The sequence below is a fragment of the Mesoplodon mirus genome (genome assembly GCF_964341445.2).
Source record: "Mesoplodon mirus genome assembly, chromosome: 12".
Taxonomy (NCBI): domain Eukaryota; kingdom Metazoa; phylum Chordata; class Mammalia; order Artiodactyla; family Ziphiidae; genus Mesoplodon; species Mesoplodon mirus.
Genome location: NC_138988.1, coordinates 74950769 through 74973197, shown reverse-complemented (window position 1 = coordinate 74973197; position 22429 = coordinate 74950769). Strand labels below are relative to the sequence as shown.

Genomic DNA, 22429 nt, shown 5'->3' with positions numbered 1-22429 from the left:
TACGTGTCAAAAAATCGCGGCAGTTACTGGGTAATGTAGTCCTTGGTTGTCCGGGAAGAAGACGGTGGAGGCGGGGCAAGGGGCGGACCCTTCGTCCTCGCTCGCGTCAATCATGAGCGCGCGGCAGGGTTGGAGGACTAGGCACCCCAGCACGTCCTGCCGCGCCGGAAGTGAAGGTGCGAGTTTGGCAACGGGCTCTGAGCGGGTAAGGCGCGCGGAAACGCCAGCGCCGAGACTCGGTGGGGCGGCTGGGGACGCCGCAGCTGGGGCCATTTGAAGGAAACCTCTGGGACCCGAAGGGCGTTCGTCAGGCGGTACAGAGGGGAACCCCTTGGAGAGGAGAGAAGGGGGCGGGTACGCCTTGTCTAGGGGAGCTTATTTGGCGACCAGGAGTTCCTAAGTGGACTGGGGGGGAGGGGCGTTCTCGAAGGGGTGTCTTTTGGGAGGTGGCATGGCCTCTGGCTGGGCTGTTAAGAATTGACGGAGTAAGGCGGGTGGGCGTCCGTTGGAGATAAATCGGCTTAAGAGGTGAAGGGCCCAGGAGAGGCTGGATGGTGGGGAGGGGGGCAGGAAACTTGGGGCGTTTAAATGTTTCGTGACGTAGGAGGAGACCAGAAGGAGCTGGATGAGGGGCTGAAGGTGGACTTAATTTCATCCGATCACTATTCTCCTGCCGCCCTGTTCTTGCAGCCCCTGCCCGATGGCAGCAGTAGTTCTAGGGGGAGACACCATGGGTCCTGAACGTATCTTCCCCAATCAGACTGAGGAACTCGGGCCACACCAGGGCCCTACAGAAGGCACTGGGGATTGGAGCAGTGAGGAACCAGAGGAAGAGCAAGAGGAAACGGGGGCAGGACCAGCTGGCTACTCCTACCAGCCCCTGAACCAAGATCCTGAACAAGAGGAGGTGGAGCTGGCACCAGTGGGGGATGGAGAAGATGTAGTTGCTGATATCCAGGATCGGATCCAGGTATGGTGGAGGAGGCATTGTTCCTGAGCAGGTGAAGCTGGAGTCCTTGGACTGGCCCTGAACTGTCATCTCTGGCTCTGCAGGCCCTGGGGCTTCATTTGCCAGACCCACCATTAGAAAGTGAGGATGAAGATGAGGAGGGAGCTATAGCATCGAGCAACCACAGCTCTATTCCCATGGACCCAGGTAAAAGAGATCATTCTTTTATTCTGGAGTAATAACGGAGGAAGGGAACTGGTTAGTGCCAGTAGAGGGAAGTCACAGGAACACCCTGTTTCTAAAACAAGTTGGTAATCTAAGATTTTGCAGACTTCAGAATCCAGGTGAGATGCTATTCTTCTAGGCTGGGGGTGGGGATGGGCAGGCTTGCCTAGGAATAACAGGACAGATTCACTGACCTCACTAGCCCAAAAGCTCTGGGTTAATTCAACGAACGGGGAGGGGAGCTGGTCTTATTGTTTCTACCCCCTAACTGGTCTGCCTGTGATTTCAGAACACGTGGAGCTGGTGAAAAGGACGATGGCTGGTGTAAGCCTGCCTGCGCCAGGGGTTCCTGCCTGGGCTCGGGAGATATCAGATGCCCAGTGGGAAGATGTGGTACAGAAGGCCCTCCAAGCCCGGCAGGCTGCCCCTTCCTGGAAGTGATCACCCTGAGAGGTGCCTTATCTCCCTGCATCCCAGGCCAGAACCAGCACAGGACTGAACACATCCTGGTTGTAATGTCCATCTCCATCCTCCCCATCTCCCTTCCACGTCAAGGCAAATCAGACTTCTTCTCAGAGACCCACTTTATTCAGTTCTGTACATATGGGGACAACGGTCCAAGCCCAACCCACCTTAGCATGTATCACTCTGTGGGGAATAAAGCACCCTATGTACACAGCCAAAAGCTGCACGGCCTGTGCCCCTGGAACCCGGGTCCAGCCCCCCCCAACCCCTCGCCCCTCCAAGGTTCCTGAAAGGGACAAGTGAGAGCCTGCCCGGCATCAGCACAAACAGGGAAATAAATAGGTGTTGGGAGCCATGCTTAGGGCACTGCCCCCTGCTTCCTTCTTCCTAGCTTTGGGGACCAACAGCACAGGAAAGCAGTCAGCCCCAGGATGGTCCCTTCCATGTCAGTGATCCCAGGGCTGCTGCTCACCAAAGAGGGGGTACAGGGTAGGGTGTTTGTTCATCCCCTTCTCTTGGTCCATCTGGGCCTTATATTCATCATCTACTGTCCAAAGCCTATGCTTTTCTCCTTTTGCCCTCCCATGTTGTCTTGATCAGGCAGGGGTAAGAGGAAATAATGCAACCCCGTCAGCCTGCACACTGCTGGGGCTGGGGGCCTATTTGTGCTGTTGGGGGTTGGCTCCCCTCCAGCTAATTCACTCCAGGGGCCAATGGGGTTTGACATAACTTTGGTGAGAATCATCTCCTGCTGCTCCCTATATGCCTGCAGGGGAGGGAGACAAGGAGGAGACACCTGGAGTTCAAATGGGGCTGCAGGGGAGGGGAGAGGAGCACATTATTCCCGTGTGTATTTCTCAGAGCAGCCTCAGGCAGCTGTGGGATAAGGAGCAGGAGGGGGCCAGGCATCCCCAAGTTGTCTGAGCGCTGAGCATTGCCGCGCTCAGCCTGTCTGTACCAGCCGCAGGGAGGCATGAACATGTTTGGGGGGAGAAGAGGGACCACTCTGTGGGTGTCCCCACTTCAAGTGCCTCATCCCCCTCCCTAGAGCAGAGAGGCCCTGCCTTGCCCCAAGTCAGCCAGTGGGGAGCAGAAGGTGGAGGGCTGGGGCAGTGTCCCAGGGCTGAGTGGGCTGTGGCCCTGTGGTGGGAGGGTGAGGAGGTCAGAGCGCCTCCTGGCTGGCAGTTAGAAACTCTTCCGCCCGCTTGTGCGCCTCCAGTGCCTTGATGGTGTACACGTCCTGAGGCAGCTCTGACTTCCGCCGAAGCAGCACTTTCTCCTTCTTGATGTCCTTTAGCATCTGTGTGGGGATGTGCAGAAGGTGAGGAATGGTGACCAAGTCCCGAGAAACCCCATTGTTTCCTGCCCTGATTCCTTGGCTCTGCGGCTCCTGTCTCCTCTCCCTCCCAGGGCTGTCTTGTCTTTCTGCTCCCCGTGCCCTCCCACCTGCACGGCCTCTGTCTCCACCGTCCTCTTCAGAAGCTGGATGTCCTCTGCTGTGGGGGTCTCCGTCTCCATCGAGTACACAGGAGGCAGTGGTGGAGGCGCTCGGAACATGGGATACTGAGAGGAAAGGAGGCAGACAAGTGGCGAGAGCCACTTGGGAAGTCTGGGGACCCTGTTTGCTTCCTGCCCCTCCTCAGACAAACCCTCCCCCCACCCAGGCTGGACCCCTCAGTTCAGGGCAAGGGCAGAAGCACCTCACCTGGGGGTTAAGGCGAGCCAGCTCCTCAATCCTTTGCCACATCTCTTCTCTCTCCTTCATTCGGAACCGGCCCCTGAGGGAGCAAAGACAGGATTGGGGTGGGCTTGAGAGAGCAGCACGGGGGGCTGGTGTGGAAGAGGAACACCCCCAAGGAGAGAGAGACTCACTTCTGCTTCTCTGCCTTGTATTGTTGTGTACAGTCATCAAACAGCTTCTGATTCATCTCCATAAACAGCTTCAGGGCATTGTAGATCAGGCCGTGGATTGTCCTGCCCCCAGGAAGAAAGACGAGGTGTAAGAGGCCAGAGCCTGCCCTCAGTGCCGGGACCTCAATTTGGTCTCTCCCACAAGGTGTCTCTGCTAAAGAGCTTTCTCGTGTACTACTCCCATCCCACCAGCCTCTGTACAGTGTAAGCTCATCGCTCTGGCCAAGTCACGTGACTTGAGATTGGCAGTTCAGGCCTTTTACAGGTATGAGTCTGCCTGCCCATCCTTCCCACACCCCGTGCTCCAAGAGCTCCCTTTTCCCCACTACTTCCTACTCTTCTAGCCCACACTAATGGCCTCCCAGCGCACTTGCTTTAAGCAGGAAAGCCTTTTTATAACACTGGGATTTAATACCTACTAAGAGGATCACATCAGCTTCTCACAACATGGAATTACATCTCCAAAGCTGCAGAATATCTGACCTCAAGAAGAGATGCGACAGAGGCCACTGCTCTGCTGCTGGGTAGCACAGATCTCTCACATGGGTATCTTTTCTCCCTGGTCAGTCCCTCAAGGCCCTATTAATATGCAGTGGGCACCAGCCCCGCTTGCTGAGGGACCAGATGAGACCACTGGCTCTTGAGTCCATCCACACCCTCCCACATTCCAAAACCAGATCCTCAGTGCCCAGTGCCACCCCAGTTCCCTACTTGTTCCAGTGGCTCTTGGAGTTCCTGTAGAGTGCAGGGAACATGATGGGAAGGACTCGGGCAGCATTGTCACTTATCAGGCTCATGATGTACTCATTGTTCCAGTAATAGAGGGCACGCTCTGCCACCTGGTGGGGACGCGGGCGAGACTCAGTGGGGATATGGCTCGCTGTGCTAGAGACCCTCCTCAGTTTTCTGGGAGGCAGGGGCTGGGATGTTCTGGGTCTCACCTGGAAATGGGGGCTGGAGACACACTTGGCAAGCTGGCGGAAGAGTGGTTCCATCACTTTGCTGAACTCTGAAGGTTCAATGACATCCAGAATCTCCTCTAGCTCATTCAGGAACATCACCTCCTTGGGGCTGTGGGTCTTGGGCCAGAACTTGAGAAGGCCCACGATCACCTGCGAGAAGAGGAGGACACAGGAATAAAATTCTCACTCAACACCTGTCTGGGTCTCCAGGAAACCATCCTGCCCTCTCCTCCGAACCCTGGTGGGCACAGCTTGGGTGGCCTCAGCCAAGTGCTCATGTTTCTCCAGCTTGGATGCTTCCTAGGTGTACAAAGGTTTTACTTCTCCTTTAGAGAGGAAACCATGTCACCTGTCGGGTTACATCCCCCGAGTGCTTACGGCACTGCTCGATAGGTACCAACTGGCAAGTGCTGCTGACAGGGAGAGGTGGACCCTGGGGCCCAGCAGGGGAGTTACCGGCTCAGTGAGGCTGCTTTCCTTCTCCAGGAACTGTACCACGCAGTACGCCAGCTGCAGAAGGTTGAGACAGAAAGGAGGTGAGGTGCAGGGCTCAGAAGGTCACAGAGAGTTCGGTGACAGAAACCAGACCCCAGAACAGAAGGGGAGGCGTAGAGAGGAATTCCGCCCCCTGCTCCCTCTGCCGCCCCATCACGCCTGGAATGCTTCCCTTTCCCTCTTTTCTCCGCAGCCAGGGCCGGGGATCATCAGGAGGAAGGCAGCTCACCTGAGGGTGGTAGACACTCAGAGACTTGACCTTGTGAAGGGGAAGCAGGACACGGATGAGGAACATCTTGTGCTCTTCTTTCAGGGGCAAGGCAAAGCCATTGATGATGCTGGGAGTTAAGGGAGGGTTGTCAGGACCAAAGGGCCAGGTCCACGCTCAATGCACCAATCCTCCCGACCTCTTCTAGGTTCTTCCCTCTCACCTGCCCAGGATCTCCAGGAGCTCGGCAATCCCATTGTGATGCTCCGTCTCATAGATGAATCTGAGGGAAGAACAAAGACTCTCTTGATAACCCCTGATGCCCCTCCAGCATTCTGTGGAGTCCCGCCTACCACCCTTCTCCCACCCCATCTTAGTGAGGGGCTTGCTTTGCTCCTGAGCCCAGGCTCCTGGCCTCACCTGTAGAAGATGTGGTTGATCTGCCTACGGATATAAGCCCGGAGCCCCAAAAACTTGCCATAGATGCGATGCAAGATGGTCTTGAGGAAGTCCCGCTCTCGAGGGTCCTCACTGTCAAACAGGTCCAGGAGCTGGGGGCAAGCGGGAGGAGAGGCGGCAGTGAGGAAGGAGCCGGGGGAGGCCAGGGCTGGGGTGACTTGGGTCCTGGCCAGAGGAAGCCCTCTGAAGAGGGTGCGTGGAGACGAGTCTCTGGGAAGAGTGATTCTATTGTACTGCTCTACCCCAGGTGATGTCTGGGAATACATGCTGCATTCCCCATTGGGTGGGTGGGGGGGAAGGGGGAGGGTAACAGTGTTGCTTTTTTGTTTACTTCCATTATGCTGGAAGCTTCTTATGGACAGAGTAGGTTTGTTTAACCCTCATGGTCAATTTGCACCAGACACAGCTGAAACCCAATACAGTACCTATATTCAGCAGAAGCAAAAAGAGCAGCTGGGACTGGAGTCAGGGGACGTGGGGCTAGAGTTCATGGACTGGAAGGAGGGGAAGGCAGGAACTTCAGGGACTCACAGCAAGGACAAACTTCTGGTCAATGTACTTCTTGGCTATGTTTGGCTGGAAATCGGGAGACTCAAGGAAACGTAAGAAAAACTCGTACACGAGCTGCGGGGGGAAAGGAACATCACTTAGGGGCATTCCCCAAGGACTGGGAGAGCCCCCTTGCTGCAGGGCTCGGAGTGCCCCACTGCCCACAGCCAGGTCCCTGCCCCCTTTGCTCTGGTACCTGGAGATGCGGCCAGGCGGCCTCCAGGGTGGGCTCATCTTCCTCGGGGTCAAACTCGGCCCCAGTGGGATTTGAGGAAGGTGGCAGCGTCCGGAAGAGGTTCACTGAAAACTGAGGGGTAGGGAGGGCCCAGGTGAGAGCTCTCTGGGCAGGTCTGGGCTTTTCTGGGGCCCCCATCCCTGCCCGCTTTCCCCTTTCCCTGTGCCTACCATAGTGACGGCCTCAGGGTAAATGGCCTCGGTGACAACATCGCGGCTGTGGGTGATGTACTCCACCATTTCATTGAGCCCCGCCCGCTTCACCTCCTTGAATTTGAGGTCACTGAGTGGGTCTGACACAAAGTCAAAGAGGACGCAGCACTGGCGTAGCTTCTGGATAAACAGCTCCTCCCGCTCCTGGGTTGGTGAGTCTAGGGGCGGATTGGCCATGGTCAGGTCTCTTCTGTGGTCCTTCACTGCTATGCCCTGCTCACCTCGCAGGGTGTTCCCCGATCCCTTCCTGCCACCATCCTGCTCCCCTGATGCCCACCCCCAGCCCCAGCGCAACTCCCCCTCACATTCTCTAGGGCTTCCATCCTCCCCCAAACATCCCCAAACCTCCATTCCGCCAATACCCACTGTCCCTTAGGTCCAATGCCCCAGCCCCTTTGACCTTTCCCAAGCACCTTTCAGGGCAGGAAGCTTCTGCAGCTCCCGGTTCTTGCTGAGGTTGAAGCGGGAGGAGCTTTGCCGTCGCTCCTTCTTGACAATCTGGGGCCCCCCTGAGTACTTGATTTTGCTGAGCTGTGTGGGGGGCGGCGTGCTGTTGCTGGGACGCTTGTTGGATGACGGCGGCTGCGGTGGCGGCTGCGGTGGCGGCTGGGGCTGGGGTTGGGGCTGGGCCTGGTCAAACAAGCGAGTCACCGGAGTGCACTCGCCAAGCTACGCTTCCCACCCCAGGCCTGGCCCACCGCCCAGCCCCGGGTCCGTTTATGCCTCTATGGGCCTGGGCAGCAAGCAGCTGCCTCCTGCCCTGAAGGAGCCAAGACCAGGGTCAGATATAACTGCGGGATGTGGCCCTGGAAGGGAGCGGTCTAGAAGGCGTGTCTCCCAAAGTGATGCCCGCTGCCTGTGCATCAAGAGCCTTCAAAACGCTCACTCCCGTTCCTGAACAGGCAAAGCTAATTGATGGACTGACGGTGACAGAAGTCAGACAAGTGGCTCTCCTGCCGGGGAGTGGGTGGCAGCGGTGTAGGTTGGGGAGATGCGGGTGGTGACTGAGGAGGGGCACGAGGACCTTTCTGACTAATGGAAACATTCCATATCTTGACTGGGTCTGGGAGGTGGTTCATAGCATAAACATATGTAAAAATGCATCTAGCAGTACACCGAAGATTACTCTATTTTATCATTTACTGAACGTGTGACAGTCTTCAGTTAAAAAAACTCCTTCCCATATCTCAGCAGTTTAACTACTAGAAATATAGATAAAGCAAAATCCTAAATATAAAAAAAGGCTTTGTGCAAAAACACTTTTTATGGTCTTATTTATAATGGCAAATATATAAATACATGGAAATCATGGAGTTAAAATTATGTTTATGAAAACTATGTACTAAATGTAATCATACATGGTTCAGCTGTGAAAAATGTTTACACAGTCAGAGTAATTTACCCAAAATGGGTGATAAGTATTCTGAGAGGAGGGGAAAAGTCTGCACGGAGGTAAAAGACACTGGGGCCTTAATTTTCCACATTAGGAAGTCAAGAGATATCTAAAGCTCACAAATTAAAGGGGGAAAAAAAAAGGCAGTAAAAGGATCTTATTTGGAGGTATAAAAGTCAATCTGGGGGCTTCCCTGGTGGCGCAGTGGTTGAGAGTCCGCCTGCCGATGCAGGGCACACGGGTTCGTGCCCCGCTCCGGGAAGATCCCACATGCCGCGGAGCGGCTGGGCCCGTGAGCCATGGCCACTGAGCCTGTGCGTCCGGAGCCTGTGCTCCACAACGGGAGAGGCCACAACAGTGAGAAGCCCGTGTACCACTAAATAAATAAATAAATAAATAAATAAATTGGGCAAGCTTAAAAAAAAAAGTCAATCTGCAAGGAAAGAGTTAGGAGTTGAATGTGGTTGCCACAAAACAACAGGAGAAGAGGGGCCGGCGACAGGGGCTGCCCTGCTCATTACAAGCCTCAGAGTATTATCTGACCTTCTGAACAATGCACCTGTTACCATGCTGATAAAAATTAAAAACAAAACAAAAAGCCTAAAACTATGGAATGAGAGAAAATTGCTTCCCATATGCTAAGTTAAATAAGGATAATACAAACCTGTATATACAAAATGAGCTCACCCACATTAAAACATGCACAGAACCCAAAATCCAGTTAAGAAAAAGAAAGAACAAGTGCATTGTGTTCATGACTATCTCCTGTAATGACAGAATGAGACATGACTTTTTCCTATTTTCCTAAATTTTTTACAAGCTGACACTGCTTTTATAATGGAGAAACAGGGAATGCCCTGGCAGTCCAGTGGTTAGGACCCTGGTCAGGGAACTAAGATCCTGCAAGCCACATGCGTGGCAAAAAAAAAAAAAAAAAGACAATATAATGGGAGAAATACAGCTAATTTCCAAAAGTTATTTCTTTACTTCCTCCCAGACACGGGTGTCAGAGCCCCACAAAGCCCATTTTCAGAAGCACACAAACAGGTGTTTGCAGGGCTGTCCACTCATAGGTACTGTCCAGGTAACCCCCTGCTGGGAGAGGGGAGAGGCTGAGCCACAGGACAGCCCTTTCCCCCAACCAGAGAAGAGACTGCAGCAGGACCAGAGGAGTGAGGTCACGTCCAGCTGGGTCCCCACACCACAGGAAAACTATCCTCCTGTGCTCACACCTGCCATCCCCGCCTCCTCTCCAGCCCCCTCCATAAACTCTTACTTCATAAAATAAGAATGGGAGAATATGAAACTCTCTGGGATAAGGGGCAAGGAGGAAGACAAATGTTATGCTTTGTATGCTCTTGAATTTTTTTTTTTTTTTTTTTTTTTGCGGTATGCAGGCCTCTCACTGCCGTGGCCTCTCCCGTTGCGGAGCGCAGGCTCCAGACGCGCAGGCCCAGCGGCCATGGCCCACGGGCCCAGCCGCTCCGCGGCACGTGGGATCCTCCCGGACCGAGACACGAACCCATGCCCCCCACATCGGCAGGTGGACTCCCAACCACTGAGCCACCAGGAAAGCCCTTGAATTTTTTATAGAAACAATTATGTCAAGCTTGTGACCTATCTGGGGGTCAGAGGCAGGAGAGGAGCGATGGGTCCAGCCCAGGGCAGGTCTTGGGTCCAGTGTAGCTCATTACCGCTTTGGCCATCTGGCCCTCTCCTCCTCCTGAAATGAGCCCCAGACACCAATTTGACTAGGGGAATGCAAAGAAGTGGGGCAAGAGCAGTCATCACACACTTCCCTTGCCATGACTACACTCACCCCGTGTGATTTTTTTGGTTAGACAGTGCAAGGCACCCTGAAGTCTGGGGTCTCTCTTCCTGTATACGGAGGATGGATCACACCTTGGTAGAGGATGAAGGAGAGAGGCAAAAGGCCAGGGGGCCAGAGCCTGGTGTGCATCAGACTCTCCCCATTTCCCTATCGCAGGAACAACCCAATCCTTATCTGTGGAGCTTAACAGTCAAGGGCACAGACTTGAGCCTGACTGTCTGGGTTTGACTACTGGCTCTGCCATTTATTAGCTGAGTAACCTCCAGGAGGTCATATAGCCTCTCTGTGCCTCATCTGTAAAGTGGGGATGGCAATAGTACTACCTCACAGGGTTGTAATAAGGATTTAAATGAACAGTATATGGCACACAGAAGTGTCTTATAAGCAGTATCTTCTACTATTCTCGTTATTATTATTATTATTTCCCATCCCTGGATTTTAGGAATCCAGCCTGGAAATTCCTGAAACTAGCACACCTCAAATGTTCCTTAGAGTTCATTATCCTTCTTGTTTTAAAATGGGGGAGCCCAGGGAATTCCCTGGCAGTCCAATGGTTAGGACTTCGTGCTTTCACTGCTGTGGGCCTGGGTTCAATCCCTGGGTGGGGAACTAAGATCTCACAAGCCACGTGGCGTGGCCAAAAAAATAATAAAATAAAATGGGAGAACCCAAGAAGGCATTGCATCTTTCAAGACCCACCTTCTTCCAAAAAGCCTTCTCCAATCACTCCAGGACTTGCATGTCCACCCTCCACCCTCAACCTTCTGACACTGCTTGTCTGTTCCATTGGCTCTGGGATCATCCCCAGTGACACCTCTTGATCACTTTGCTCATGTGTCATCTCCCCACTAGAAAGCAAGTCCTTTTAAAGCCAGGACCCTGGTTTGTGCCCCTCTGGGTCTCCTCAGCACTGGCACTGGCACCTAACAGGCATTCAGCGAATGACTGGTTATTTGATTGATGGGGGGGGCGGGGGACGCCAAGCCCAGGCCCATCTCCATAGGTCCCTCCTGTCCTGACCGGGGACCTTCAGAACAAAGCCCTGCACAGTGGTGGGAGCAGAGTGGGAAGGAGAAACATCAGAGATACTAGGCTGAGGGGCTCAGTGGCAACTGAGGAAAAAGACTCGGGAAGAATATGTCTCTCTCCATCCTCCTGGATAAGATGCAGAAACCCTGCATCTCCATGAACCTCGCACTGAGGGGACATCCCGAGAAAGGAGGCCTTCTTCCCAAAAAGGGAAAAGCAAGACCTCAATTTTCTCTGCTAACGAGCAGAGGGTTGGACTAGATCAGTAGTCCAAACACTCTCCAAGTAAGGTTTTAAGAAAACAGAGATTGCATGGCTGAAAATCATAGTTTAAAAAGCCACCCAATGAGTTGATGCCTAAGGTCCCTTCCCCTTCAGGATGGCATTGTTGAAGGCTGGGGTGGCCAGAGAGCAGCTGAGCCGGCTTAGTCTGCCCCGCCCCCAGCCCACTGGGCCACCCTGGTTTTATAAGGACCATTGGCTCCCAGGCCCCAGATACAAGGAGCAGCTGAGAGACAGCTGGGCCGGCCAGCAAAGCCCTGGAAACATACTTGTCAGAAGGGAGTATAGGTGTGTGCCAGCAACTCACTTCACGTTCAACCCTTTCTCCTAAAAGCTCTAGCTTCCAACTTCTCCTTTATTGACCTGGGCTGGAGATGAGAGGCAGCTGCATCCCCAGGAGAACCTTCTGCAGCCATCAGAGCATGGGTGGACACGGCCCAAAGGCAAGCTGGTGACCTGCCTGCTCCCACTTCTGAGACTCCACAGTGGCTGTCTCCTCTGCCTGAACAACCGTCTCCTCCCACTTCTAAACTTGCAACAAGATCCAAACTCCAAGAAGCCTTCCTAGATTCAGGCCTCCTGCAATCCAGTGGGGCTTTTAAAAAATATACATATAATTTATTTATTTTTGGCTGCATTGGGTCTTAGCTGCTGCATGCAGGCTTTTCTCTAGTTGCGGTGAGTGGGGGCTACTCTTCGTTGTGGCTCATGGGCTCTAGAGCGCAAGCTCTGTAATTGTGGCACACGGGCTTAGTTGCTCCGCCACATGGGGGATCTTCCCGGACCAGGGCTCGAACCCGTGTCCCCTGCACTGGCAGGCGGATTCTCAACCACTGCGCCACAAGGGAAGCCCCTCCAGTGGGACTTTGAATTTATACACCACCCTCACACTCAGGAGACTGCAACTATACTTACCCACTCTGAACCAATTCCATTCCAACCTGACCCTAACACAGACACCGGTAATCATTAAACCCATATATTTAAACATAAAGTAGGACGTAGAAATATAATTTAAGCACTATAGAAGGTACTGTAGTAGAAAGATGAAAGATAAAATTATCAGTGAAAAATGCAAAGATTAATGTTAAAACTTTTGCATAATGAATTAACTAGCTGAGTGAAGATCATTTTAGTTTCAAATCCTGAAAATCAGAGAGGCATTCTCTCCTGTATTGACACCTAGAGCGCTGTTGGGTTGGCCAAAGAGTTAGTTTGGGTTTTTCGTAACAGCTTACAAAAAACCCATTCTTAATTCATTTATTCAATAAACATCATGCTACACATTAGAGATTAAAAGGTGAATAAGACATGGCCCTTGCCCTCGAAGAGCTCACCGTCCAGTGGGCAAGACAGACACGAAAGCTGCCATTAGTACAGGGCAATGCAAAACCAGAGCGCCGCAAAGGATTCAGGAACTCAGAGGGCTGAGTGACAAACTCTGCCTGAAGAATTAGGGAAGCCCTCCCTGAAGAGGTGACTTTTCATTTGGCTCTTAAAGGATAAACACGGGTTTAGGCAAAGAATGAAAAGAGAGAGATAAAGCAGTCCAGGCCAATGGGATGACACCAATAAGAGCCCTGAGCCACAAAAGGCTTGTCGGGTTGGAAGATGGAAAGTCCAGAGGGGCTGGAAGAACAGGGCAGGGCCAGCCCAGGAGGCCTGAGGCTGCGTGCGTATTTGAATTTGTGAGCAGTGAGATGCCAAGAGAGGCTTTTAAGTAAAGGACTGATAGGACCAAAAATGTTTTTAGGGTAACAACTCTGGCTACAGTGATGTCAGGCTGAAGTGGGGGAGACCAGGATCGTTTCTTCCTCCCTCTGTCCCTGCTCCCAGAACTCAGGGCAGGGCACAGCACATAGAAAAGTCCACAACACTGAAATGGTTTTTCCAAAGACAGGCCAGGAAAGACCCCTGCCTTGTAGCAGAGTCCGACCTAATCTCTCAAGGCTCCTTTCCATTCTAAGACTCTTCTAGAATCTTAGAACCAGCCTATTAGGTCATTAAGAGCACAGGAGGACTGGCCACAGACCTGGGCTGAATTCCAGCTCTGCTGTTTTACTGCCGAGTAAAAGCTACTTAACATGACTAAGCCTCAGTTTCCTCTGTAAAATGGGGCTGATAATGGTAACAGATGACCTCAGCGACTGCTGTAGAGATTAAATGAGAAGATTCTAAGATTAAATGCATGCAAGTACTTAGCACAGTGCCTGAGACAGAGTGTACTGCGTTGAACAGTGTTCCCCCAAAATTCACATCAACCCAACATCTATGAATGTGATCGTATTTGGAAACAGGGTCTTTGCAGATGTAATCAAGTTAAAATGAGGTCATACTGGATTAGGGTGGGCCCTAAATCCAACATGACTGGTGTTCTTATAAGAAGAGGGAAATTTGGACACAGAGACAGAGGCACAGGGGAGAACGCTGAGTGAAGACGGAGGCAGAGATTGGAATGATGCTTCTACAAGCCAAGGAGCAGATCGCAGAAAGCCACCGAAGCTGGGAGAGAGGAGGGAAGAGATTCTTCCCTAGAACCTCAGAGGAACAAGGCCTGCTGACACCTTGATTTCAGACTTCTGACCTCCACAGCTATGAGAGAATAAACTTCTGGTATTTTAAGCCACCCAATTCATGGTAACTGGTATGGCTGTCCTAGGAAACTAATACACAAGTAACTGCTCAATAAAATAAATGTTTGCTGCTATAAATTATTAAGATCAGTTGGAAAGACTGGCAAATGCTTGACACGGGGTAAGTTTGGCTGTAAGAACCCAAAATTCTGGACTAGAAAAAGGGCAAGGGAGGGATTTCCTTGGCGGTCCAGTGGTTAAGACTTTGCCTTCCAATGCAGGGGTTGAGAGTTCGATCCCTGGTCGGGAGCTAAGATCCCACATGCTTCGCAGCCAAAAAAAAAAAAAACAAACCCATAAAACAGAAGCAATTTTGTAACAAATTCAATAAAGACTTTAAAAATGGTCCACATCAAAAAAAAAATTAAAAAAAGAAAGAAAGAAAGAAAAAGGGCAAGAGAAGGACTGTGACAAACAGCTTTTGATGACCTAGGCCTCACAGCCTGGCCCCCAACTATTCCATGTCCCACTGCCTGGGGCCACCTGGGTGCATTTCTGCAAAATCATGGAGCAGAATTCCTGCAGCTGCCTCAGACAGGTGAGCCCTGAGCGGCATTTCATAAAACAGAGCCCAAGGTGAACACGACACTCTTCTTTTCCAGAGGGCGGTGGAGAAATCACAGCAGCTGGTCTCAGCTTATTTCTTAAGCTGCTTCAGCCTTCATTTTCCTACCTATGAAAGGAGAGGGTTCCTTCCAGGTCTAATTTGAAGTTGGTTTGTTTGCTCATCCATTCACTAATGCATTCAAATGCTGGTGCTTCCAGTGGGCCAGGCCCTTCGGTGTGAGCGAGAGCCTCTCAGGAGCTAAGTGTTAACACAGGAGACAACTGACACACAATGAATTCCCAGGGAATTGTTTCATTACAGCTGTAATTAAGCCCTGCCGTGGAGTGATGCTGGGTACCAGGGGCCCTGACTGCATCCTGGGCATGGGGATGAGGGCGGGTGGTCAAGGAGGGCTGCTTCCAGGAAATGACAGCCAATCTGTCTAGTAACTGAACGAGCAGGAGGGAGTCCGGCAGAAGGCAGGAGTGGCCCCCCAAGCTATTCCTTTCTGTCCCTTTAAATCCTGTTTCCAAGTCTCTTGCCGCTTTGAGTATCAGTTGCCGGCTCCCGACCACCTTCCCTGTGGGTCCCACACATGTCACGGCTCCTGAAGGGGAGACTGAGCCCAGAGGGTGTGCCCTCCAGAAGCAAGCTCCTTCCCTCAGAGTTCACAGTCTGGTGGGGAGAAACACATCTGGGAACCAACAGTGCCAGCACTGAGTGATAAGGACTGGCCTAGAGACATGTTCAGATGCCAGTGTATGTGCAGAGGAAGGAGGAATTTCTCTTCTGTGGTCCTCAACTCGCACGTCTGTAAGATGGAGACAACCTACCCTGCTTCCTCGCATCACTCAAGTGAGGGTAAAATGATGGTCGCAGGTGTGAAAAGTGCTTGGCTCTCTTTGGAGGTGATAGGGACCAGAAGTATCCAGAAAAATCCAAATCCAGAGTTAACCCCAACCAAACACTTTTTAATCGATCTCCTCTCCATGACCCGCCCCCAACCCACAAGACCTGCCCAGAATTAGACAGCTCCATTTCCTATTCACCTCCATCCCTCTGAACAGTTTAGCACAGGAGGGAGGAAGCACAGAAACCAAGGATCACCAGCTTCCGGGTAACACAGGCGCTTGCTCAGTGTGCTCCCAGGACCGTTCAGCAACCAAGCATCCCACTGAGCACACTCCCAAACTTCCATGGACACACTCTGGACTTCCTTAAGTCCCTCCACCCTCCTGTGTGCTCTCTGCTTGTCATTTATTGCTTTACAGCCCTAGATTGCCAAACTGCGCTGACCTCTGCTCATGCCTGTCCTTCAGCAGCTCCCATCTGATCGGGACCAAGAAAGGTGGGCCCAGCCCTGCCCGACTCAAGGACATCAGCCACTCCCCACCCCTGCCCCACCCAGAGCTACACTGAAGTCACCCCACTGAGCACCCATGTGCTCCCATGTACTTTTCCCTCCTCCCCAGGACTCAGTACCCCTAGCTTTTTGCCCTAAGAGAAAAGGAATTCTCAACACTTTGGTAGACAGAGAATTGACTTTCACAGAAATCCCTGCGGAATCAGAAAAACTGGAGGGCTTATTTGGTCCATAGCCGCCAAAGGGAAAGCCTGCCTGAGGGCAGTCTGGATGGGCTGTCCAGGCCCCTCCCTGGCTATGAAAGTATCCTTCCCTTCTGCCCCAATAATCTCCGGCCCCCTGAGATCCCTCACCCCACTGGCCATCAAGCAGGTGTAACTGGCGCCTGCACCATAACTAGGGCTATGCCCACGTTCATTACCTCCTCAGCACTCTCGCCTCCACCATCCTTGCTCGAGCTGCTGGGCTTGGCCGCGCCTTTGGCAAGCTTGGGGGGCTCCTGAAGGGAGAAGACGAAGGTAGAGTTAACAGATGCCAAGGAAGGGAGAGGCCTCATCCTCATCCCTCAGGTCTCTGTTGTAATTCTCCTCTGTCCAATTGAATCAATGAGTCAATCAGCACCACTGAGCACCTACCTTAAACCTGGGGCGGTGGGGTGGCAGGTTGGGTACAAAGGGAGATTCAGTCCCTCAAAGGCACCAACGAGTTCAGAATCTGGTTAGGAAGACAACTCTAACACACAATAATCCAGCATGACCATGCTCCTTCACCTCACAAGGCTGTTGTATGAGTTAGGGCCTCTGTCAAGTAAGAACCAGGGTGACGAGGCTCAAGGGAAGAGCAACATGGAAGAAGCTGCTCAGACTGGCTTCTGGCTAAAGCGGGCAGAGGGGGCCTGAGGCTCTCATGCTGGAGGGAAGGGGGTCACCACTCTACCCCTGAGGCCATCTGGAAAGACCTGGAAGCCTTTTTTGGATATCACAAACAGCATCCAGACTAGAAACTGCTACTGGCATAATCAGTGGGGCCCAGGGATGCTAACAGGTATAGGAATCGTCCCAAGAATGCCTCGGTAGACAAGCACAAGGACAGGGATGGGGATAAGGCCCAGAATTGCTATAAAGAATGCGCACTAGTCCAAAGTCTCCCTTAGGAACCTAGCTGCTGGCTCAGAGCCCTGGCCTGCCCAGCATCTCTTCCTATGCTTTGGGCCAAAAAAAAGCAACTGCCCAGGGACAGGATGAGGAAAATGTGAAAAAGACTTGGGGATTTAGGTCTGACTGAAAGCTCAACACAAATCATCCATGTGCTGTGGCTGCCACGGCAGCTCATGTGACCTGCCATCCAGTTAACAGACCTGTGCAGAGCGCCTGGCACCAGGGGACATGGAAGCGCCCCATCCTTGGCACTGATAGGGCCATTCCGGAGGATCTGGTACAGTCAAGAGCATCACACTTTGGGAGGGACAAAGACAAATGCTAGGTTTTCTTCGGGGAAAATACAACCCATACAGGGAGTAGATTCAAAAGCAGGTCCTGAGAGCAACAGCTGCAGGAACTGTGATAGTTAACAATGGAAGGGAGGAGTCATGGCGGGTGGGGGAGCAAGAGGGATCTTTACGAATAAATGAAGGGCTGCCATGTGGACTAAAGATGCAACTTGTTCTATGTGGATCCAGAGGCCCAAGAGCCACAGGCAGAAGTGACAGGAAGACAGGCTGAGGCTCCAAAGAAGGAAGACTTTTCTCCTGGAGCAGCTGCACAGAAACCGGCTGCCTAGTGAGGCTGTAAGCTCCCCAACCCAAGAGCATTCAAGCAGAGGTGCATTCATGCCTCCTCCAAGGCATGATGCAAAAGGGTCCCGAGCCTTAAATGCAGATCAGATTGGAGGACTCTGGAAATCACTTCTAGCTCTGAGATTCTGCCACTTGATAGCACCTGAGCCCCTTCAATGAGAAGTGTTAAATCCAGTGATTATGCCAACGGGGGCAAAAGGATTTCAGGGAGAAGAGAGCTCCGCGTAGGCTGGAGCAGGGGGAAGGCTTCGTGGGGGTGGGGAGGCAGGAAGCCGTTCCCAGGTGTGGAGCAGCTCCAGGCAGTCATAGCAGTAGGAAGGAGCCCTGTGCTCTGGGTGGCTAGGCGCTCTCCCAGGGCCCACTGACCAGGCGGGGCACACTCACCCCTTGCTGAGGGGCCAGCAAGTGGTGCAGAGTGTGGGGTGGAGAGGAAAAGGAAGAGGGGGTGCAGGCAGGACGCAACACTGAGGTGACCATCTGCACACACCCCAGACGTGGGCCTCTCGGACAAAGCTGGCCCATCTGCACCCACGTCTCACCTCTCTCCTTGATCGTGAGCTCCTTGTTCCTTTTTGTACCCCTCCACCCACCCTGCAGCACTCAGACATATCTCTCAGGCAATGTGCAGAAGAAAGATCCCGGCTGCCTGGGGGGTGGCGTTGGGGGGTGGGCGTGGGAACCAGGCCACCACCCTTGCTTCCTGGCTCCCGCTGAGCAGGTGAAATGCACACACTTCAGCCCAGCCCAGCTGTCCAGTGCTGCATGGCAATGTGGTTTAGAGCCAGCCCTGTGTTCCAGGCCCAGCTCTTACTGGCTATACAATCATGGGCAACTTAACTAGCCTCGCTGAGCCTGTTTCCCTCACCTATTAAGTGCTGACAATCAAAGTACCTAATTCCCGCCCCCCCTTTTTTTTTAAAATTTTTAACCTTTTTCTTTTTTGTCTGTGCCACACAGCATGCGGGATCTTAGTTCCCCGACCAGGGATTGAACCCGTGCCCCCTGCAGTGGAAGCACGGGACAACTGGACCGCCAGGGAAGTACCCCTAATTCCCTTTAGCACAGTGTCTGGCACATGAAAAATGAAATGTTAGTCAATGTTATTACTATTATTATGAACAAGAAGAAAGTGGGAGGGAGCAAAGGCACGCCACCACCCAGGAACCTAAAAGAGAGAAGTCCTAGATCAGAACATGAGGGAAGAGGAAGGATGCAAATCTCCCCAAGGATTGACTCAGCACTCATCCATTGAGCACCTACTGTGTACAAGGAGATGCCAAACCAAAATGGAACTTAGTTATTATCTCAAGGGGGAAGAAAAGACTTGTCTACAATTAATTCCAGTCCAAGGGAACACAAAAGGGCCATAAATGACCTACCGAGTACTCTGCAAATCCAGGGGAGGAGGGAGAGCTCACCCCCAACTAAGGGTTCAGGACGGGCTTCAGGGAGGAGGCCATGAGGTTAGGCCAGGCATGGGACCAGCAGAGATGAAGGAGAAAGGGGAGAGGTGATGGATGAGCAATACAGACCCTCCATCCCCCACCTCCTCTCTGCCCCCACCTCTTTTAGGCAAACCCCAGTGACATCGTCAGGACTTGTCAACCATTGAAGGAGGCCAAATGCAACTAGAAATCAAAAGTGGAAAGTTAAACCTTAAAGGGGATCAGAGATGCCTGGCCCCATGCACACCAATCCTTCCCATACTCTTTCCCAACCAAACACTTAACACCTGTGGTCCTAGCAAGTCTTAAGAATTTTTCTTCTTCTTCTCAATCCTCTAGTAGATTAAGGCTTTCTGTGGATGGGACAGTATCCGTTCCATCAGACTAACAACTACAGATCAGTGAGGACCTCACCAGCTTCCCCTGAATTGCATTGCTCTCCACACTCCTTGTAGGAGCCCTTCAGCTCCTGGTGTGGCTGACTTTTGTATGCATCACCTACAGCTAAGCTGCCCAAACCACCTCAGCATGCCTGCTCCCCAAGGACACAGGGCCTCGGTGGGGCACCCAAACCTGCCCAGCTCAGCACCCAAGGAGGTTCAATGCCTGCTATACCATCACCAACTCAACACTCAGAATCTCAGGCCCTGAGAGGTTATGGGGACAATCCAGAATCAGAGCTGCCTGGCAAATCTCCAACAGCCCCAGGATAGGGAGTTTAACTGATAAGGTCAGAGATGGCAACCCAGCAACCCAGCCAATCAGAGGGCAAATGAAAGCAAGACACCTCTGGGGTCATAAAGTGGGTGAGCAGAACACCAGGCCAGAGCTAGCGCCCACCATGAAGGACCAGCCCCAGGAAAGAAGAAGCTGGGGGAGGCTGGAACTGGTATCCTAGCATCCTCTGTGTGAGTCTGTACCTCAAAGGAACCACACCTCTGAGTCAGACATCAGCAGCAGCAGGAAACAGAGGGTAGGGAAAGACAGGGATGAAGAAGAGGGGAAGGCAGTTCGGAGGTAGAAGAGGAAGGTGAAAGAAGGCAGCATCAAGAAACGCCGTGTCAAGACACCAAGACAAAGGCAAGGGTGTCCAGGGGTGGCTGCCCTGTGGAATAAGAAGGACAGCTAATCTGATAGTGAGGGCAGATTCCCAATTTGAGGACAGTGTGGCCCAGGAAAGACAGAAACCCAGCACTGGTACAAAAAAGGAAAAATGCAAAGGTTATCTTCAATTAGGAATAAGGGGAGTAGCCTGCCCAGATTAGGAAAGCTGACTGGTTGAGGATGAACCTGGGAGTGGGTTGATGCCTGTTAGAGGGGCTTTGGAACAGAGGAGGCCTTTAAGTCAGGAGACCTGATATTACAGCTGGGCCTCCAGCAGGCTGTGTGACCTTGGCCAAGTCCCTTCCCCTGTCCCCCTGTCGGGGCCTCAGTCTCCTCATCTGTATCACTAGGGATTGCACTGGATGCGCTCAGACACGCTGACGTTCCGAGGTTCCATCGGCAGAAGGAAGGGCTCAGTCCTGGTTTACAAGTTTGTGTGTGAAGGAAGAACTAGAGGGAGGGGCCTAGGCCAGATTCGGTGGAGGAGAGAGAAAGCAGAGCCGTTCTAGGTCAAGGAGCCTGGCAGGGAGGGAGAAGGGGCTGTAGGGGACGGTGGAGAAGGCAGGCGCAGGCCCAGGCCCAGGCCCAGGCGGGCGGGAAGAGGAGGGAAGAGAAGGGGCTGCGCGGGGTTGGAGAGGTGGGTTAGTTCTGGAGGGAGGTGCAGTCTCAGATAAGCGGCTGTCCCAAACGGCAAACGGGTGGGGGATGGGGTGGTGATGGGGAGGGGATGAGGGCAGAAAAGGCAGGGGAGTAACCTGGGAGTGGGGCAGGATCTGGAGGGAGGAGGTTACCCTGGGCCGGGGGTCGGTGGAGGGAGGTGCATGTGGGGGTACTCTACCCCGGACAAGGGAGGGAGCTTTCTCAGCTGCGGCACAGGCTGGGGGTGCGACCAGCAGCCGGGGCGGAGGGCCGGCCCCGGGAGTCCTGCGGGGGCCGGACGGGAGGGTCAGTCTGGGGCTGTCCCGGGCCTGGCTCGGGCCCCTCCCAGAGCTCCGCGCAGGCCCCGAGGCGGAGGCGCGGGGAAAAGGGCCACGCTCACCTTCTCCTTCTTCAGTTTATAGGGCATCTCGGCCCGTCCGGACCCGGTCCGGCTCTTGCGGCCCCGCTCCGGCTCCGGCTTTGCTCGGCCGCACTCGGCCCGCTCGGCTTCTCTTCGCCACCGCCTGCGCGCTGCGCCCGGGTCGAGCGGTGTCTGTGCCTCCAATTGGCCCGAACTCTTACAAACCTGCCTGACAACCAGGCGCCGCCTTCTCCGATTGGTCATTGGAAGCAAGCGGCTTCCTTTTTTTCTCATTGGAAAGGAAGAGTACAAACCGCCAGGGTTCGGCTCCCAGTATTGGCTGAAGTGGGAGATCCCGCCCTAAAGGGGGTCGAGCTTAGCGTGAGAGGCGCGGGTCAGGGGATGCCCGGGCTTTGCACCCAGTGCTGCACTTCGGCATCTGGTGTGCCTCAGACTCGGCCGTTCTTCGCGGCCCGTTCAGTTCTAAAGTGGTTCTTACTCTTTCCCCACTGCGACTCCGCCCAGTCCGAATTGAAGGAAAGAAGCCCTAAAATGAAGGGTGCCCTTCTTCGTCAGGGTAACGTAACACTAATTGCCTACGCAAAATTGGTGGAGAGAGCTACCAGGATCTCTCGAGGGCATCCTTTCCAAGACAAGGCTTGAGGAGGATCAAAGGGGAAGCCTGGCAGGCCGGGACCGGGGTGAAATGAGATGAGAATCTAGGGTTTGTTGCAACTTTGGGAAGAGGATCCCCGTTCCTACTGCATATGCCCTAGGGTTGGGGAACCGGCTAGACCTGAGCACTTGGGAACGCAGTGGAAATGCTACCTCATTGCTGAGTGTCTCATAAATACATCCCTTACTTCCCACCCTGCCAAAGCCAGTGTCCTAATGGATAAGATCAGTTCCTGCCCTCAAGACGTTCAGAGTCTGGTGAAGTTAACAGCCGTGTACAAATAGATGATTAAGAAACAATGTAGTAGGGCTTCCCTGGTGGCGCAGTGGTTAAGAATCCACCTGCCAATGCAGGGGACACGGGTTAGAGCTCTGGTCCAGGAAGATTCCATGTGCCGCTGAGCAGCTAAGCCCATGGGCCACAACTACTGAGGCTGCGCTCTAGAGCCCATGCTCAGCAGCAAGAGAAGCCACGGCAATGAGAAGCCCACGCACTGCAACGAAGAGTAGCCCCCGTTCTCCGAAAGCCCGCCAGCAGCAACAAAGACCCAATGCAAACAAAAATAAATAAAATAAATTTATTTTTAAAAAGATACAATGTAATAAATTACACAAACCTAGAGGTGGCTGGAGGAATATGTTTCAGAAAGTCAACTCCAGTA

General features: G+C 53.0%; 2 protein-coding genes across 6 annotated transcripts; one reads left to right on the top strand and one right to left on the bottom strand.

The window, feature by feature from the left end:
• The first annotated feature begins 108 nt into the window (after positions 1 to 108).
• Positions 109 to 1859, top strand: MEA1 (male-enhanced antigen 1). 4 transcript variants are annotated; one of them, XM_082637627.1, is made up of 4 exons: positions 109 to 205; positions 761 to 970; positions 1054 to 1156; positions 1464 to 1859. In XM_082637627.1, the coding sequence occupies exons 1-4, from the start codon at positions 113 to 115 to the stop codon at positions 1613 to 1615; spliced, it is 558 nt and encodes a 185-aa protein (XP_082493753.1). In that variant the 5' UTR covers positions 109 to 112; the 3' UTR covers positions 1616 to 1859. The 4 variants fall into 4 exon arrangements, with proteins under 4 accessions (XP_082493753.1, XP_082493755.1, XP_082493754.1 ...); XM_082637629.1 differs by having other exon boundaries at positions 123 to 205; positions 691 to 970; XM_082637628.1 differs by having other exon boundaries at positions 190 to 314; positions 691 to 970.
• On the bottom strand, positions 1741 to 21293 carry PPP2R5D (protein phosphatase 2 regulatory subunit B'delta). Of its 2 annotated transcripts, none has more exons than XM_082637625.1 (16): positions 21132 to 21293; positions 16170 to 16247; positions 7084 to 7300; positions 6629 to 6828; positions 6420 to 6530; positions 6206 to 6298; positions 5636 to 5766; positions 5439 to 5498; positions 5237 to 5345; positions 4969 to 5022; positions 4492 to 4662; positions 4262 to 4389; positions 3512 to 3613; positions 3345 to 3417; positions 3086 to 3202; positions 1741 to 2939 (listed from the first exon to the last, which is right to left on the bottom strand). In XM_082637625.1, the coding sequence occupies exons 1-16, from the start codon at positions 21156 to 21158 to the stop codon at positions 2802 to 2804; spliced, it is 1809 nt and encodes a 602-aa protein (XP_082493751.1). In that variant the 5' UTR covers positions 21159 to 21293; the 3' UTR covers positions 1741 to 2801. The 2 variants fall into 2 exon arrangements, with proteins under 2 accessions (XP_082493751.1, XP_082493752.1); XM_082637626.1 differs by having other exon boundaries at positions 7084 to 7294; positions 21132 to 21270.
• Positions 21294 to 22429: the final 1136 nt, after the last annotated feature.

Bases quoted from the DNA above. Each gene is read 5' to 3' on its own strand.
- MEA1 (XM_082637627.1), top strand. From the start codon at position 113: ATGAGCGCGCGGCAGGGTTGGAGGACTAGGCACCCCAGCACGTCCTGC. The intron at 206-760 runs GTAAGGCGCGCG...TTCCCCAATCAG, and splicing joins TGGCAACGGGCTCTGAGCGG to ACTGAGGAACTCGGGCCACA. The intron at 1,157-1,463 runs GTAAAAGAGATC...CTGTGATTTCAG, and splicing joins CTCTATTCCCATGGACCCAG to AACACGTGGAGCTGGTGAAA.
- PPP2R5D (XM_082637625.1), bottom strand. From the start codon at position 21,158: ATGCCCTATAAACTGAAGAAGGAGAAG. The intron at 16,248-21,131 runs GTGAGCGTGGCC...TTCTCCCTTCAG, and splicing joins ATAAACTGAAGAAGGAGAAG to GAGCCCCCCAAGCTTGCCAA. The intron at 6,299-6,419 runs GTACCAGAGCAA...TTCCCCCCGCAG, and splicing joins CCGCCTGGCCGCATCTCCAG to CTCGTGTACGAGTTTTTCTT.